This window comes from Rhinopithecus roxellana, chromosome 11, assembly GCF_007565055.1.
Source record: "Rhinopithecus roxellana isolate Shanxi Qingling chromosome 11, ASM756505v1, whole genome shotgun sequence".
In the NCBI taxonomy this organism is placed as follows: Eukaryota; Metazoa; Chordata; class Mammalia; order Primates; family Cercopithecidae; genus Rhinopithecus; species Rhinopithecus roxellana.
In genome coordinates this window covers 53890686-53904349 of record NC_044559.1, presented here as the reverse complement: position 1 = coordinate 53904349, position 13664 = coordinate 53890686, and the positions used below count along the sequence as shown (strand labels likewise).

Here is a 13664-nt window from a genome sequence, read left to right as displayed (position 1 = left end):
TCATGTGATACCAATCAGAACCTGACAACATGCCTCAGTCCTCATTACTCCCCCTCCTCAAAACACATCTTGAATGGTTGTTGCAGAAACATGGACAAGCTCAGGATCCCTCAAACAGCATATGATGTGGATGACAAAACTGTGTACATCAAACTCTCAGCTCTAGTCTCAACTGAAGCTAATACATTATACAGTTGTGAGAGCAGACATTTCAAAATGGGGGTCAGGAAACTGGATTCTAGCAACTACCATCTTAAAAAGCCAGAGTGCAAATAAATTACACTCCACATTTATATCCTATCTGATTTGAGGCTAAGTGCTACACATTCCTTCAAATATATTGGGAAAATAAATTACCATCTAAGTTTCTTTAAAATAATGTATTTGCTAAATCTAGTATTTAATACTCAAGAATTACAAGGGAAGGATAAAAAAAAAGAAAACAAAAAATTTAAAAAGCCCTATACGGATGAGTCCAAAGTGTAATTTACATGGAAGAACTTACCTTTGGAGAAAAATCTGTCTTGTCATATACACAAACATTTGTATTTATTATTTCAAAGTCCATTCAAACAAAAGTTTAACATGCAAGGTTAGAGGTAAAATTAAGCTCACTATCTGCATTAGGCATCATTTTAAATGAAGGTGAACTAAAATAATTCAGATTAGTTTCCATCATTCAGAGTGCACCACCACCCTCACCCCAATAAAATCCACATCAAGAGAACAGGGTTACATTATGAAAGGAAGCCCTCAAGCTCAGTAAAATGTCATCTTTGTGCTCACTCTGGAATGGCGGACAGTGGTAGCTACAGAACCATTTCTATAATGTATTAAATATGTAATGCAGAACTGTGGGAGATTTGGGATGCACATTTAAACCCGCATAGCAGCAGATGAGGGCAGACTATTTTTTTAAACCCACTCCAACAGTTAGAAGCTGGTAATATGACATGTTCTTTTGAATGTTCCTACATGGTAGTCTGGTGCCAAAGTAATTAGTGCCTACCCATTATTTCAAAAAGTTTAATGACATAATTGACTGGCAAACCTTGGTCCATATCAGAAAAGTCTTTTATAATGCGTGATGTAATTTCTTGATGCTCCTTCATTTATTTCTATTGTTAATTTCTACTTTTTCTTGAGAAAACATCTCTTAAAATAATCTGTAGCCATCAAATTGCCTGGACTTCAATAATACATAGAGAAATTTTTACCAAACTTTTGCTTCTTGAATTACATAAAATGCTTATTTTAGCAACATTTTAGCCATATATACATTATAAACATTAAGTAACATTTACTGATAATTTCCTTCAAAATACAATTAAAGGTACAGCAAGGGTGAAAATTTCACCTCAGCAGGTCAGAAATTTTTTCTCCTGTGAGAAATAACCACATGAAATTGTCAACATTTGCCTATTTTTGACCTACAACTAAAGAAAATAATATTAAAAAAAAAAAAAAACCTAGCAATGTCATTGGCTAATCAGTTTTCCTCTAAAAATGACTTTCTGTAAAGTACTAAGTGAGAACGAGAAAAATGTGTTGTCTCAGACTAACACAAATTTGTACCAACCTGCCCATATGTTAATTTGTATATAATTTTCTGCCATCAAATTTAAGTTTAAAAAGTCTTACGATCTACTTAGAAATAAAAATCTGATAAGTTAATGACTTATAATGTTATCAGTACTTCCTATATCACTTGTAACTATTAAACATTCCTGTCCTTTAAGCTCTTATTCATGATCAGTTTGTAAGCACACTCTCAATAGTCAATAAGTACAACTACAGCACTGGGTTCCATGTATTAAAGTGATTTTCCTAACATGATGTTTGCCAACAGCAGGCAGTGTTAACTCTGACAGAGTAACAACAAATTGTAAAAAGGCTGTAAATCTCTATAAAGAGTGATCTACCTCTTCCTAACCAGGTAACAGGGACTTCTGAAGATACATAACTGCTACCAAGTACAACGTTGTAGACAAGAACATGGACTCTGGAGCCCAACTGCCTGGGTTCAAATTTCAGCTCTCTGACTAACTAGCCATGGGAACTCGGTCAAGTTACATAACCCTTACGTGTCTCAGTTTTCTCATATGTAAAATATTCCTACAACTTTCACTATGAAGATTATAGATTAAGAGTTTAGAATCATGCCTGAGACACAATGATCTGTATGTGTCACCAACACTGTCTTTATCTGCACAATAAGGTAGGCAGTGAGAAAAATGGAAATCTTCCAGGCCCTATTACAGTCAGACAGTTGGGAAAAGGAGGAAGAGTTCTCAATCACCAGTCAGAAGAATTTAGTTCTAATCACAAATAACCTTTGTTATCAGAGTTTTAGGGGCTTGCATGATTATATTAGAATATGCTGGAAACATTTCATGAAAATTCAGGTATGAACAGTTATAAACTTACATTTGAAAATCAGAATCATTCTCACATACACAGACACACACACACATATATATAATACACATACATATACAGGGTCTTCTGGCTTTTAATGAAATTTCAAGTTATATTCAAGAAACTGATCTCAAATCTTTTGAGAACCAGTAATGATACTGTAGTTGCATACCATACAAATATCACACTAGGTTACATTTTATTTTCTATTCTGCAATTTGGATTTCATGATCAATTTTCACTATCCAACCCTAAAATTTACTCATAACAAATTTGTTCTTTTTTTTTGTTTGAGATGGAGTCTCGCTCTGTCGCCCAGGCTGGAGTGCAGTGGCCGGATCTCAGCTCACTGCAAGCTCCGCCTCCCAGGTTTACGCCATTCTCTCGCCTCAGCCTCCCAAGTAGCTGGGACTACAGGCGCCCGCCACCTCGCCCGGCTAGTTTTTTGTATTTTTTAGTAGAGACGGGGTTTCACCGTGTTAGCCAGGATGGTCTCGATCTCCTGACCTCGTGATCCGCCCGTCTCGGCCTCCCAAAGTGCTGGGATTACAGGCTTGAGCCACCGCGCCCAACAAATTTGTTCTTTAAGGATAATACTGGTGGGGCACAGTGGTTCACACCTGTAATCCCAGCACTTTGGGAGGCCAAAGCAGGCGGAACACTGGAGGTCAGGACTTCAAGGCCAGCCCAGCCAACATGGTGAAACCCCGTCTCTACTAAAAATAAAAAAATTAGCCTAGCTTCCTGGCAGGTACCTGTAATCCCAGATACTCGGGAGGCTAAGGCAGGAGAATTGCTGGAATCTGGAAAGCAGAGGTTGCAGTGAGCTATTATCACACCACTGCACTCCAGGTTGGGCGACAGAGCAAGACTCTGTCTCAAAAAAAAAAAAAAAAGAAAAAAAAGAAAAAGAAAAAAGGATAATATCATTCTAGGCATAGGACTGTTGTGAGGATTAGAGCTGACAGGCTGATTTCATATACTGGAGTGCATTTGCCAAATACAACCACCCCATACAATACAGAGTACTGACTCCCTGTGATAGATGAGAGAAGTGAAGTGGCTCAATGCTGTTCTGCTTACTAAGTGGAAGAGGTGGGATTTGATCTAATGTCTAACTGATTGCAAAGCACATTCTCTTTTCACTACAACATAGCTGCTGTTTCTATATCACATTACTTATTTTACAGTCTAAGAAAAACACGAAGTTAACACACAAAAAGAAAAGCCACAATAGCGATATTTAAAGCCAGACTTAAAAAAAGACCAGCAATAGTGATAAGGACACACAGTGCAGTAAAAAAGATAAAAGTTCACATGCAAAGGCAGAAAGTGAAGGAAAATACGAACGGCAATTTAGAGACCAGCTTTACGTCCGTAGTTTGGATTCTTGAAATTATTAATAGGACTCTTGTAAATCGGATTTTCTTGCTAAAGTAAAAGAAATAGTTTCTAATGATTTCATCAGAAAAAAAAAGGACATTTATAGTGTTCAAACACTATAAAGGGAATTTTTTTTCTATTTCTACCCTTCTGCAATTTATAATTTAAAAAATTGATAATTTTAAAAAACCCAAGGAAACTGTAGTAAAGTGCAACTAACTACAATTCATTTACAATTTAAAAATACTGAAGGTTGTCAATGCTTTCTTGTATCAAAAGATGAATACACAAAGGCCAACATTTGGTTACCCCACCCTCTGATTCCACATTTCAAAGCTCTAAAAATGCTAACATAAACTTTCAGTCACTTAGGGCTTTTAAGATTTTTATAAGCCAAGGTTTACTGAGATATAATTTTCATAGAGGAACACACATCTTTTTAAAGTACATTGTTCTGTGAGTTTTCAAATACATAAATCTACCCACAATCAAGATTATCCCCAGGAAGATTCCTTACGCCCTGTTGTGGTCAACCCTTTCCCCCGTTCCAGCCCCTAGCAACCACTGATTTTTGTCCCTACAGTTTTGCTTTTCCAGGATATCTTCTAAATGGAATCATATTGTATACAGCCGGGGTGTCCAATCTTTTGGCTTCCCTGGGCCACACTGGAAGAAGAATGATTGTCTTGGGCCACACATAAAATACACTAACGATAGCCGATAAGCTTAAAAAAGAGTCACCAAAAAAAAAAAACTTACAATTTCTAAGAAAGTTTACAAATTTGTGTTGGGGCCACATTCAAAGCTGTTCTGGGCTGCATGTCCTGGCCCACAAGCTGCAAGCTGGACAAACTTGGTATACAACCTTTTGAATCTGGCTTTCACTGAAGGTTCTTTGTTTTTTCGTTTCTTTTTTTAAAGAAAGAAACAGCTTTCCATTGAATAGCTTGCTACAGATAACATGATTTAGGATTCTACTCCACATTAGATGAAAAGGCAGATTTAGGATCGAAACTATTAAAGAAATAAAAATACTGGCCACAGTAACCAGAATATACATGTTTATAATCAATGTTTTGTTTCAATGGGATATATTTAGGATGCTTTCTGTTTTTCACTAAATGCAAATTCCTTGAGTGAGAAACTTTTGGGGGAATAAAACACTTAAAAGGGACTTTAATGATCAGCCTGACAGTTAATATATAAGTCTTAGGAGTATTACATTTACTTTATGAGCCACTTTGCTTTTTGGATGTTTTGTAACTTACCGTGTCCCATTTGGCATTCATTTTCTCCTTTTCAAATTTAGCAAACTCCCTTCTGTCATGAATAATCATTAAAAGCTTCCATATCAGCAGTAATGCAAGGCCAATAAGAACAATTCCAGCAACCACACCAGCTACAATTGGAATGATGTCTGGACCAGTGGGACACTCTGGAAAATAAGGTTGTAATGAGCACCACAAAGCTGGGCAGTATCTTATAAAAAAAAAATACAGGAATAAAGACCCAAGAGAGTGAACGCACACTATCCCAAAGAATCTATAAAATAGCTTTTAGAACTAACAAGTGAGTTTACAAGCTTGCAGGATACATAATCAATGAACAAAAATCATGTACTTTTCTATATATATAATTTATTTCCACATATTGAAAACAGAAATTTTTAAACAGCAATATTTACTATAGAATGAAAAAGCATGAAAAACTTACATATAAGTCTAACAAAATATATGCAAGATTTGCATGTTAAGAATTACTAAACACTGATAAAAAGAAATCTTTCAGACTGAATAAATGGAGAGATACTCCATGTGCAGGAGTTACAAAACCTAATACTGTTAAGATGTCAATTCTTCCCAGTTTGATCTATAAACTCAATGGTATCCCACTCAAACTCCTGGTAGAACTTCTGTAGCAATCAACAAGCCAATTTTAAAATTTACATGGAAGGCAGTGAACGAGGGGAAGTGTCTCAAAAACACTTTTGTAAAAAATAAAGTTGGAAGACTCGTATTACCTGCTTTCAGGGCTAGCTATAAAGAAAGCTACAAGACCATGTGGTACAGCTAACAGACAGACACTCATATACATGGAACAGAATAGAGTCAGAAACAGGCCTACACATGCGAGGTCACCTGATTTTCAACAAAGGTGGAGAAAGGACAGTCTTTTTTCAACAAATGCCCCTAGAACAAGTGGACACTGATATGAAAAAAACAGCCTTTTGTCACACACTAATAATAACTCAAGATGAGTTACAGATCTAAATGTGAAACCCCAGAAACTATAAAACTTCTAGAAAAAAACACAGGAGAAAAATCCTTAAAATCCTGGGTTAGGCAGAGTTCTTAAAGACAATGTAAAATAAGAGCCACAAAAGAAAAACTTGGTAAACTGTACTTAGTCAAAATTAAAACCTGTGGTGTTCAAAAGACACTTAAAAAAATGAAACGATAAGGAGGCACAGGCTGGGAGACAAAATTTGCAAAACACCTAGCTGATAATTCAAAACAGTACAGGACTCTAAGAACCTGGCAGCTTCTTACAAAGTTAAACATATGCTTACCATATGCTCCAAAATGCCATTCTTAGTATTTACCCAAGAGAAATGAAAGCTTATGTTTACACAAAAACATGTACACTAAGGTAGAAAATTCCAAAGAATCTACAAAAAGGCTACCAGGAAAACTAAGATTAAAAAAAAAAAAAGTTTCACCTTCAGAGAATTTGAACAAAATCAACACTTTATATTAATATCCTTTAAAAAATTATCTTTCCCAGTATTCAAACTTAAATCAAGCTCTAATTTTAAAATCATCAATCATTAAAAAAAAAACTCTTACTACGCACTTGGTGTCAGGCATCATTCTAAGTGTCTTATATAAATCACTGCATTTAATCTTCAAACTCTCCACTTAGAAAACTTAAAAGTGGAACTCTCTTTTCCTTATTTCTTATACAGTTAATTAGGTAATATTTTAAGCTTTGAGAGATGAAAAATTTCCCAACTTGACCTAAAATATTCCAGCTGGAGGCTGTTTCTGGATGTTAGGCCTAAATAAGCAGAAACAAGACATACAAGATATGAAAAGAATGTTTGCAATCATCGCATTTCTACCTGGATTCTCCACAACATGAACCATGACCTCATTGTTCCCATTCACTGAATATGTAAAATAGAACCAACAGTCGTCAACATCCTTCTCCTTACAATGGGACACAGGATCAGGTTGGACTGGCTGGGGTAATTTGTCCCGACTTTCTACCTTGGTAATGTTAAAATAGGAACATTCCTGTGCGCATGTGTCTTTCTTTTCTCCTTTATTGAAGGCTCTGCACTGAACACATTCTCTGTTAAAAAAAAAAAAACATGTATTATATTTAAATTTTATTTCACAAATATTTGCTTAAACATATTTCCCATGCTAAACTCTTGTGACCAAATTGAACAAACAGCTATGAAGGAGGATTTGAATAAATGAAGAGGTGCATTACATTTGTGGATAGAGAAATTATGTAAAAAGATGCTAACTTCCATAATAAAATTAAAGACTTATTACAGTTCAAATTAAAACGCTATTAAGAAATAAAAGACAGTAAAATAAATTAGCCCTATCACATATTAATATGTAACATAAAATCATAATTTTTTTTTGCCATGGAGTCTTGCTCTGTCGTCCAGACAGTGTAGTGGTGCAACCTTGGCTCACTATAACCTCTGCCTCCTGGGTTCAAGCAATTCTCATGCCTCAGTCTCCCAAGTAGCTGAGATGATAGGCACACGCCACCATATCTGGCTAATTTTTGTATTTTTAGTAGAGATGGGGTTTCACCACATTGGCCAGACTGGTCTCAAACTCCTGACCTTAAGTGATCCACCTGCCTCGGCCTTCCAAAGTGCTGGGATTACAGGTGTGAGCCACTGTCCTCGGCCAAAATCATAATATTTAAATAATTTAAATATGTTACTAGTATAATAATCCTTCAAGAGGAAAAATCTTTAATTTGGCTTAGTTTTGTCAAAAGATAGTAATTAAGAAATTGGTAGTGACAAACTAAATTAAATCTTAATTGCCAAAATAAAGGTTACCATGTAAATTCAATTATCTACCACATTCAGATCAAAATAATAGTACAACTCTCACATGACACACTTCATACCATGTAATACATACTAGCTATTGAGAAAGAACTTTTAGGAATTAAAGAGTAGGCTTCCACGTGGCAGGCATTTTATTTATAGTATATTCTAATACTGGCACTGTTCCTGTTCTAGTAACAATACAGGCTTAGGAGAGCCAAGAGGAAGTATCAACTATTTCAAGCAATTAGGAAATACTTACTTATGCTCAGCACAGACACCAAGGCAGGTCTGACACATCTCACATGTTTGCCCTTGGAACTTCGGATCTGTACACTTACAGACACCACATTCGCAGATGCCCCGGCCATTACAGATCTGTCCGTTGCTGGCTTCGCAAGTACTAGTATCCAAAGAACAGTCACACGCACTGCCAGTGTAGTTGGGGTTGCACTCACACACACGACACTTGCAAACACCATTTCCTGCAATTAAGCATATCATTTCTCAAAATAATGGTAAAAATATACAATCACAGTATTGACTGAAAAGTAAAATAAGCAACAACATGTGAGAAAGTATACCTGGGGCGGAACTGACCCTCGAGCTACCCCTTTTCTACTTATGCACCAAGTAAACGCTAGATTTTTTTGTGGCATTAGATGGGATCACATCTTACAACCACTTCAGGTCCTTTACTTACCTCCACAAATTAAGCCATTGGATCTATCACAGTTGAAATTATCACACTCGCAGAATTTGCCAGAATAAATTTCATTTGTATTATCCCTCTTCCTACAAACACACTGTCCACAAACGCACTCTCCATTGTTACTGCAGATTTCTGAACTGTTTTCTTTTCTGCAGTAAGCGTCCATGTCTTCACTGTTAACTTCATCTGTGCTGCATTCACAATGTCTACCAACACGCCCTTCGTTGCACCTGAAGAAACATTCCAAAATTGCAATCACACAAAACAAAAATAATTTAAGAGGTTCCAAGATGGCCGAATAGGAACAGCTCCAGTCTACAGCTCCCAGCCTGAGCGATGCAGAAGATAGGGGATTTCCGCATTTCCAACTGAGGTACTGGGTTCATCTCACTGGGGCTTGTCGGACAGTGGGTGCAGCCCAGACTGAGAGTCGAAAGAGGGTAGGGCATCGCCTCACCAGGGAAGTGCAAGGGGTTGGGGAATTCCCTTTCCTAGCCAAGGGAAGGTGTGACAGACAGTACCTGGAAAATCAGGACACTCCCACCCTAATACTGTGCTTTTCCGATAATCTTTTAGCAAACGGCACACCAGGAGATTATATCCCGCGCCTGGCTCGGAGGGTCCCACGCCCATGGAGCCTCGCTCACTGCTAGCACAGCAGTGACATCGAACTGCAAGGCAGCAGTGAGGCTGGGGGAGGAGCGTCCACCATTGCTGAGGCTTGACTAGGCAAAGAAAGTGGCCGGGAAGCTCGAACGTGGCTCAAAGAAGCCTGCCTGCCTCTGTATACGCCACCTCTGGAGCAGGGCAGAGCTGAACAAAAGGCAGCAGAAACTTCTGCAGACTTAAACGTCCCTGTCTGACAGCTTTGAAGAGAACAGTGGTTCTCCCAGCATGGAGCTTGAGATGTGAGAACAGACAGACTGCCAGCTCAAGTGGGTCCCTGATCCCCAAGTAGCCTAAATGGGAGACATCTCCCAGTAGGGACCGACTGACACCTCATACAGCCAGGTGCCCCTCTGAGACGAAGCTTCCAGAGGAAGGATCAGGCAACAACATTTTCCATTCTGCAATATTTGCTGTTCTGCAGCCTCCACGGGTGACGCCCAGGCAAACAGAATCTGGAGTGGACTTCCCGCAAACTCCAACAGACCTGTGGCTGAGGGTCCTGACTGTTAGAAGGAAAACTAACAAAGAAGGAAAACTAACAAACAGACAGGACATCCACACCAAAACCTCATTTGTATGTCACTACCATCTACAGCTGAGGGTCCCGACTGTTAGAAGAAAAACTAACAAAGAAAAAGGACATCCACACCAAAACCCCATTTGTATGTCACCATCATCAAAGACACCCACGGTAGATAAAACCAAAAAGATGGGGAGAAATCAGAGCAGAAACGCTGAAAATTCTAAAAATCAGACACCTCTTCTCCTCCAAAGGGACACAGCTCCTCAACAGCAACGCAACAAACCTGGATGGAGAATGATTTTGACGAGTTGAGAGAAGAAGGCTACAAATGATCGGTAATAACAAACTTCTCCAAGCTAAAGGAGGATGTTCGAACTCATTGCAAAGACACCAAAAACCTTGAAAAAAGATTAGACGAATGGCTAACTAGAATAAACAACATAGAGAAGACCTTAAATGACCCAATGGAGTTGAAAACCATGGCACAAGAATTACGTGACACTTGCACAAGCATCAGTAGCCGATTTGATCACGTGGAAGAAAGTGTATCAGTCATTCAAGATCAAATGAATGAAATGAAGCGAAAAATTTAGAGGAAAAAAGAGTAAAAAGAAAGGAACAAAGCCTCCAAAAAGTATGGGACTATGTGAAAAGACAAATCTATGTCTCATTGGTGTACCTGAGAGTGTTGGGGAGAATGGAACCAAGTTGGAAAACATTCTTCAGGATATTATCCAGGAGAACTTCCCCAACCTAGCAAGGCAGGCCAACATTCAAATTCAGGAAATACAGAGAACGCCACAAAGATACTCCTCGAGAAGAGCAACTCCAAGACACACAATTGTCACACTGACCAAAGTTGAAATGAAGGAAAAAATCTTAAGGGCAGCCAGAGAGAAAGGTCGGATTACCCACAAAGGGAAGCCCATCAGACTAACAGCAGATCTCTCGGAAGAAACTCTACAAGCCAGAAGAGAGTGGGGGCCAATATTCAGCATACTTAAGGAAAAGAATTTTCAACCCAGAATTTCATATCCAGCCAAACGAAGCTTCATAAGTGAAGGAGAAATAAAATTCTTTACAGACAAGCAAATGCTGAGAGATTTTGTCACCACCAGGCCTGCCTTACAAGAGCTACTGAAGGAAGCACTAAACATGGAAAGGAACAACCGGTACCACCCACTGCAAAAACATGCCAAAATGAAAACACCATTGACGCTAGGAAGAAACTGAATCAACTAACAAGCAAAATAACCAGCTAACATCATAATGACAGGATCAAACTCACACATAACAATATTAAACTTAAATGTAAATGGGCAAAACGCTCCAATTAAAAGACACAGACCAGCAAATTGGATAAAGAGTCAAGACCCATCAGTGTGCTGTATTAAGGAGACCCATCTCACGTGCAGAGGCACACACAGGCTCAAAACAAAGGGATGGAAGAAGATCTACCAAGCAAATGGAAAACAAAAAAAAGCAGGGGTTGCAATCCTAGTCTCTGATAAAACAGACTTTAAACCAACGAAGATCAAAAGAGACAAAGGCCATCACATAATGGAAAAGGGATCAACTCAACAGGAAGGGCTAACTATCCTAAATATATGTGCACCAATACGGGAGCACCCAGATTCATAAAGTAGGTCCTTAGAAACCTACAAAAAGACTTAGACTCCCACACAATAATAATGGGAGACGTTAACACTCCACTGTCAACATTAGACAGATCAACGAGACAGAAAGTTAAAAAGGATATCCAGGAATTGAACTCAGCTCTGCACCAAGCAGACCTAATAGACATCTACAGAACTCTCCACCCCACGTCAACAGAATATATATTCTTCTCAGCACCACATCACACTTATTCCAAAACTGACCACATATTTGGAAGTAAGGCACTCCTCAGCAAATGGAAAACAGAAACTATAACAAACTGTCTCTCAGACCACAGTGCAATCAAACTAGAACTCAGGATTAAGATACTCACTCAAAACTGCTCAACTACATGGAAACTGAACCTGCTCCTGAATGGCTACTGGGTACATAACGAAAAGAAGGAAGAAATTAAGATACTCTTTGAAACCAATGAGAACAAAGACACAACATACCAGAATCTCTGGGACACATTTAAAGCAGTGTGTAGAGGGAAATTTATAGCACTAAATGCCCAAAAGAGAAAGCAGGAAAGATCTAAAATGGACACCCTAACATCACAATTAAAACTAGAGAAACAAGAGCAAACACATTCAAAAGCTAGCAGAAGGCAAGAAATACCTAAGATCAGAGCAGAATTGAAGGAGACAGACCAAAAAAACGCTCCAAAAAAAAATCAATGAATCCAGCAGCTGTTTTTTTGAAAAGATCAACAAAATTGATAGACCACTAGCAAGACTAATAAAGAAGAAAAGAGAGAAGTATAAAAAAGACGCAATAAAAAATGATAAAGGGTATGTTACCACTGACCCCACAGAAATGCAAACTACCATCAGAGAATACTATAAACACCTCTATGTAAATAAACTAGAAAATCTAGAAGAAATGGATAAATTCCTGGACACATACACACTCCCAAGACTAAACCAGGAAGAACCTGAATCTCTGAATAGACCAATCACAGGCTCTGAAATTGAGGCAATAATTAATAGCCTACCCACCAAAAAAGTCCAGGACCAGATGGATTCACAGTCAAATTCTACCAGAGGTACGAGGAGGAGCTGGTACCATTCCTTCTGAAACTATTCCAATCAACAGAAAAAGAGGGAATCCTCCCTAACTCATTTTATGAGGCCAGCATCATCCTGATACCAAAGCCTGGCAGAGACACAACAGAAAAAGAGAATATTAGACCAATATCCCTGATGAACATCGATGCAAAAATTCTCAATAAAATACTGGCAAACAATCCAGCAGCACATCAAAAAGCTTATCCACCATGATCAAGTGGGCTTCATCCCTGGGATGCAAGGCTGGTTCAACATACGCAAATCAATAAATGTAATCCATCATATAAACAGAACCTAAGACAAAAACCACATGATTATCTCAATAGATGCAGAAAAGGCCTTTGACAAAATTCAACAGCCCTTCATGCTAAAAACTCTCAACAAACTGGGTACTGATGAGACGTATCTCAAAATAATGAGTTATTTATGACAAATGCACAGCCAATATTATACAGAATGGGCAAAAACTAGACGCATTCCCTTTGAAAACTGGCACAAGACAGGGATGCCCTCTCTCACCACTCCTATTCAACATACTGTTGGAAGTTCTGGCCAGGGCAATCAGGCAGGAGAAAGACATAAACAATATTTAATTAGGAAAAGAGGAAGTCAAATTGTCCCTGTTTGCAGATGACATGATTGTGTATTCAGAAAACGCCATTGTCGGCCGGGTGCGGTGGCTCAAACCTGTAATCCCAGCACTTTGGGAGGCCGAGGCGGGCGGATCACGAGGTCAGGAGATCGAGACCATCCTGGCTAACATGGTGAAACCCCGTCTCTACTAAAAAAATACAAAAAACTAGCCGGGCGAGGTGTCGGGCGCCTGTAGTCCCAGCTACTCGGGAGGCTGAGGCAGGAGAATGGCCTAAACCCGGGAGGCGGAGCTTGCAGTGAGCTGAGATCCGGCCACTGCACTCCAGCCTGGGCGACAGAGCGAGACTCTGTCTCAAAAAAAAAGAAAACGCCATTGTCTCAGCCCAAAATCTCCTTAAGCTGATAAGCAACTTCAGCAAAGTCTCAGGATACAAAATTAATGTGCAAAAATCACAAACATTCTTATACACAAATAACATACAAACAGAGAGCCAAATCATGAATGAACTACCATTCACAATTGCTTCAAAGAGAATAAAATACCTAGGAATCCAA

General features: G+C 38.6%; 1 protein-coding gene across 3 annotated transcripts in view; it reads right to left on the bottom strand.

Annotated features, from left to right (window-relative positions):
• ITGB1 (integrin subunit beta 1) overlaps positions 1 to 13664 on the bottom strand; it is a 59582-nt gene that overhangs the window by 3897 nt on the left and 42021 nt on the right. For 2 of the 3 annotated variants that reach the window (XM_010364437.2, XM_030940621.1), the window contains 5 exons: positions 8589 to 8827; positions 8148 to 8370; positions 6923 to 7155; positions 5070 to 5236; positions 3769 to 3849 (listed from right to left, as the gene is read on the bottom strand). In XM_010364437.2, the coding sequence (XP_010362739.1) occupies positions 3775 to 3849; positions 5070 to 5236; positions 6923 to 7155; positions 8148 to 8370; positions 8589 to 8827 (937 nt within the window). In that variant the 3' untranslated portion in view covers positions 3769 to 3774. The remainder of the gene's footprint in view (positions 1 to 3768; positions 3850 to 5069; positions 5237 to 6922; positions 7156 to 8147; positions 8371 to 8588; positions 8828 to 13664) is intronic. The other variant, XM_010364438.2, reaches the window with a different exon arrangement.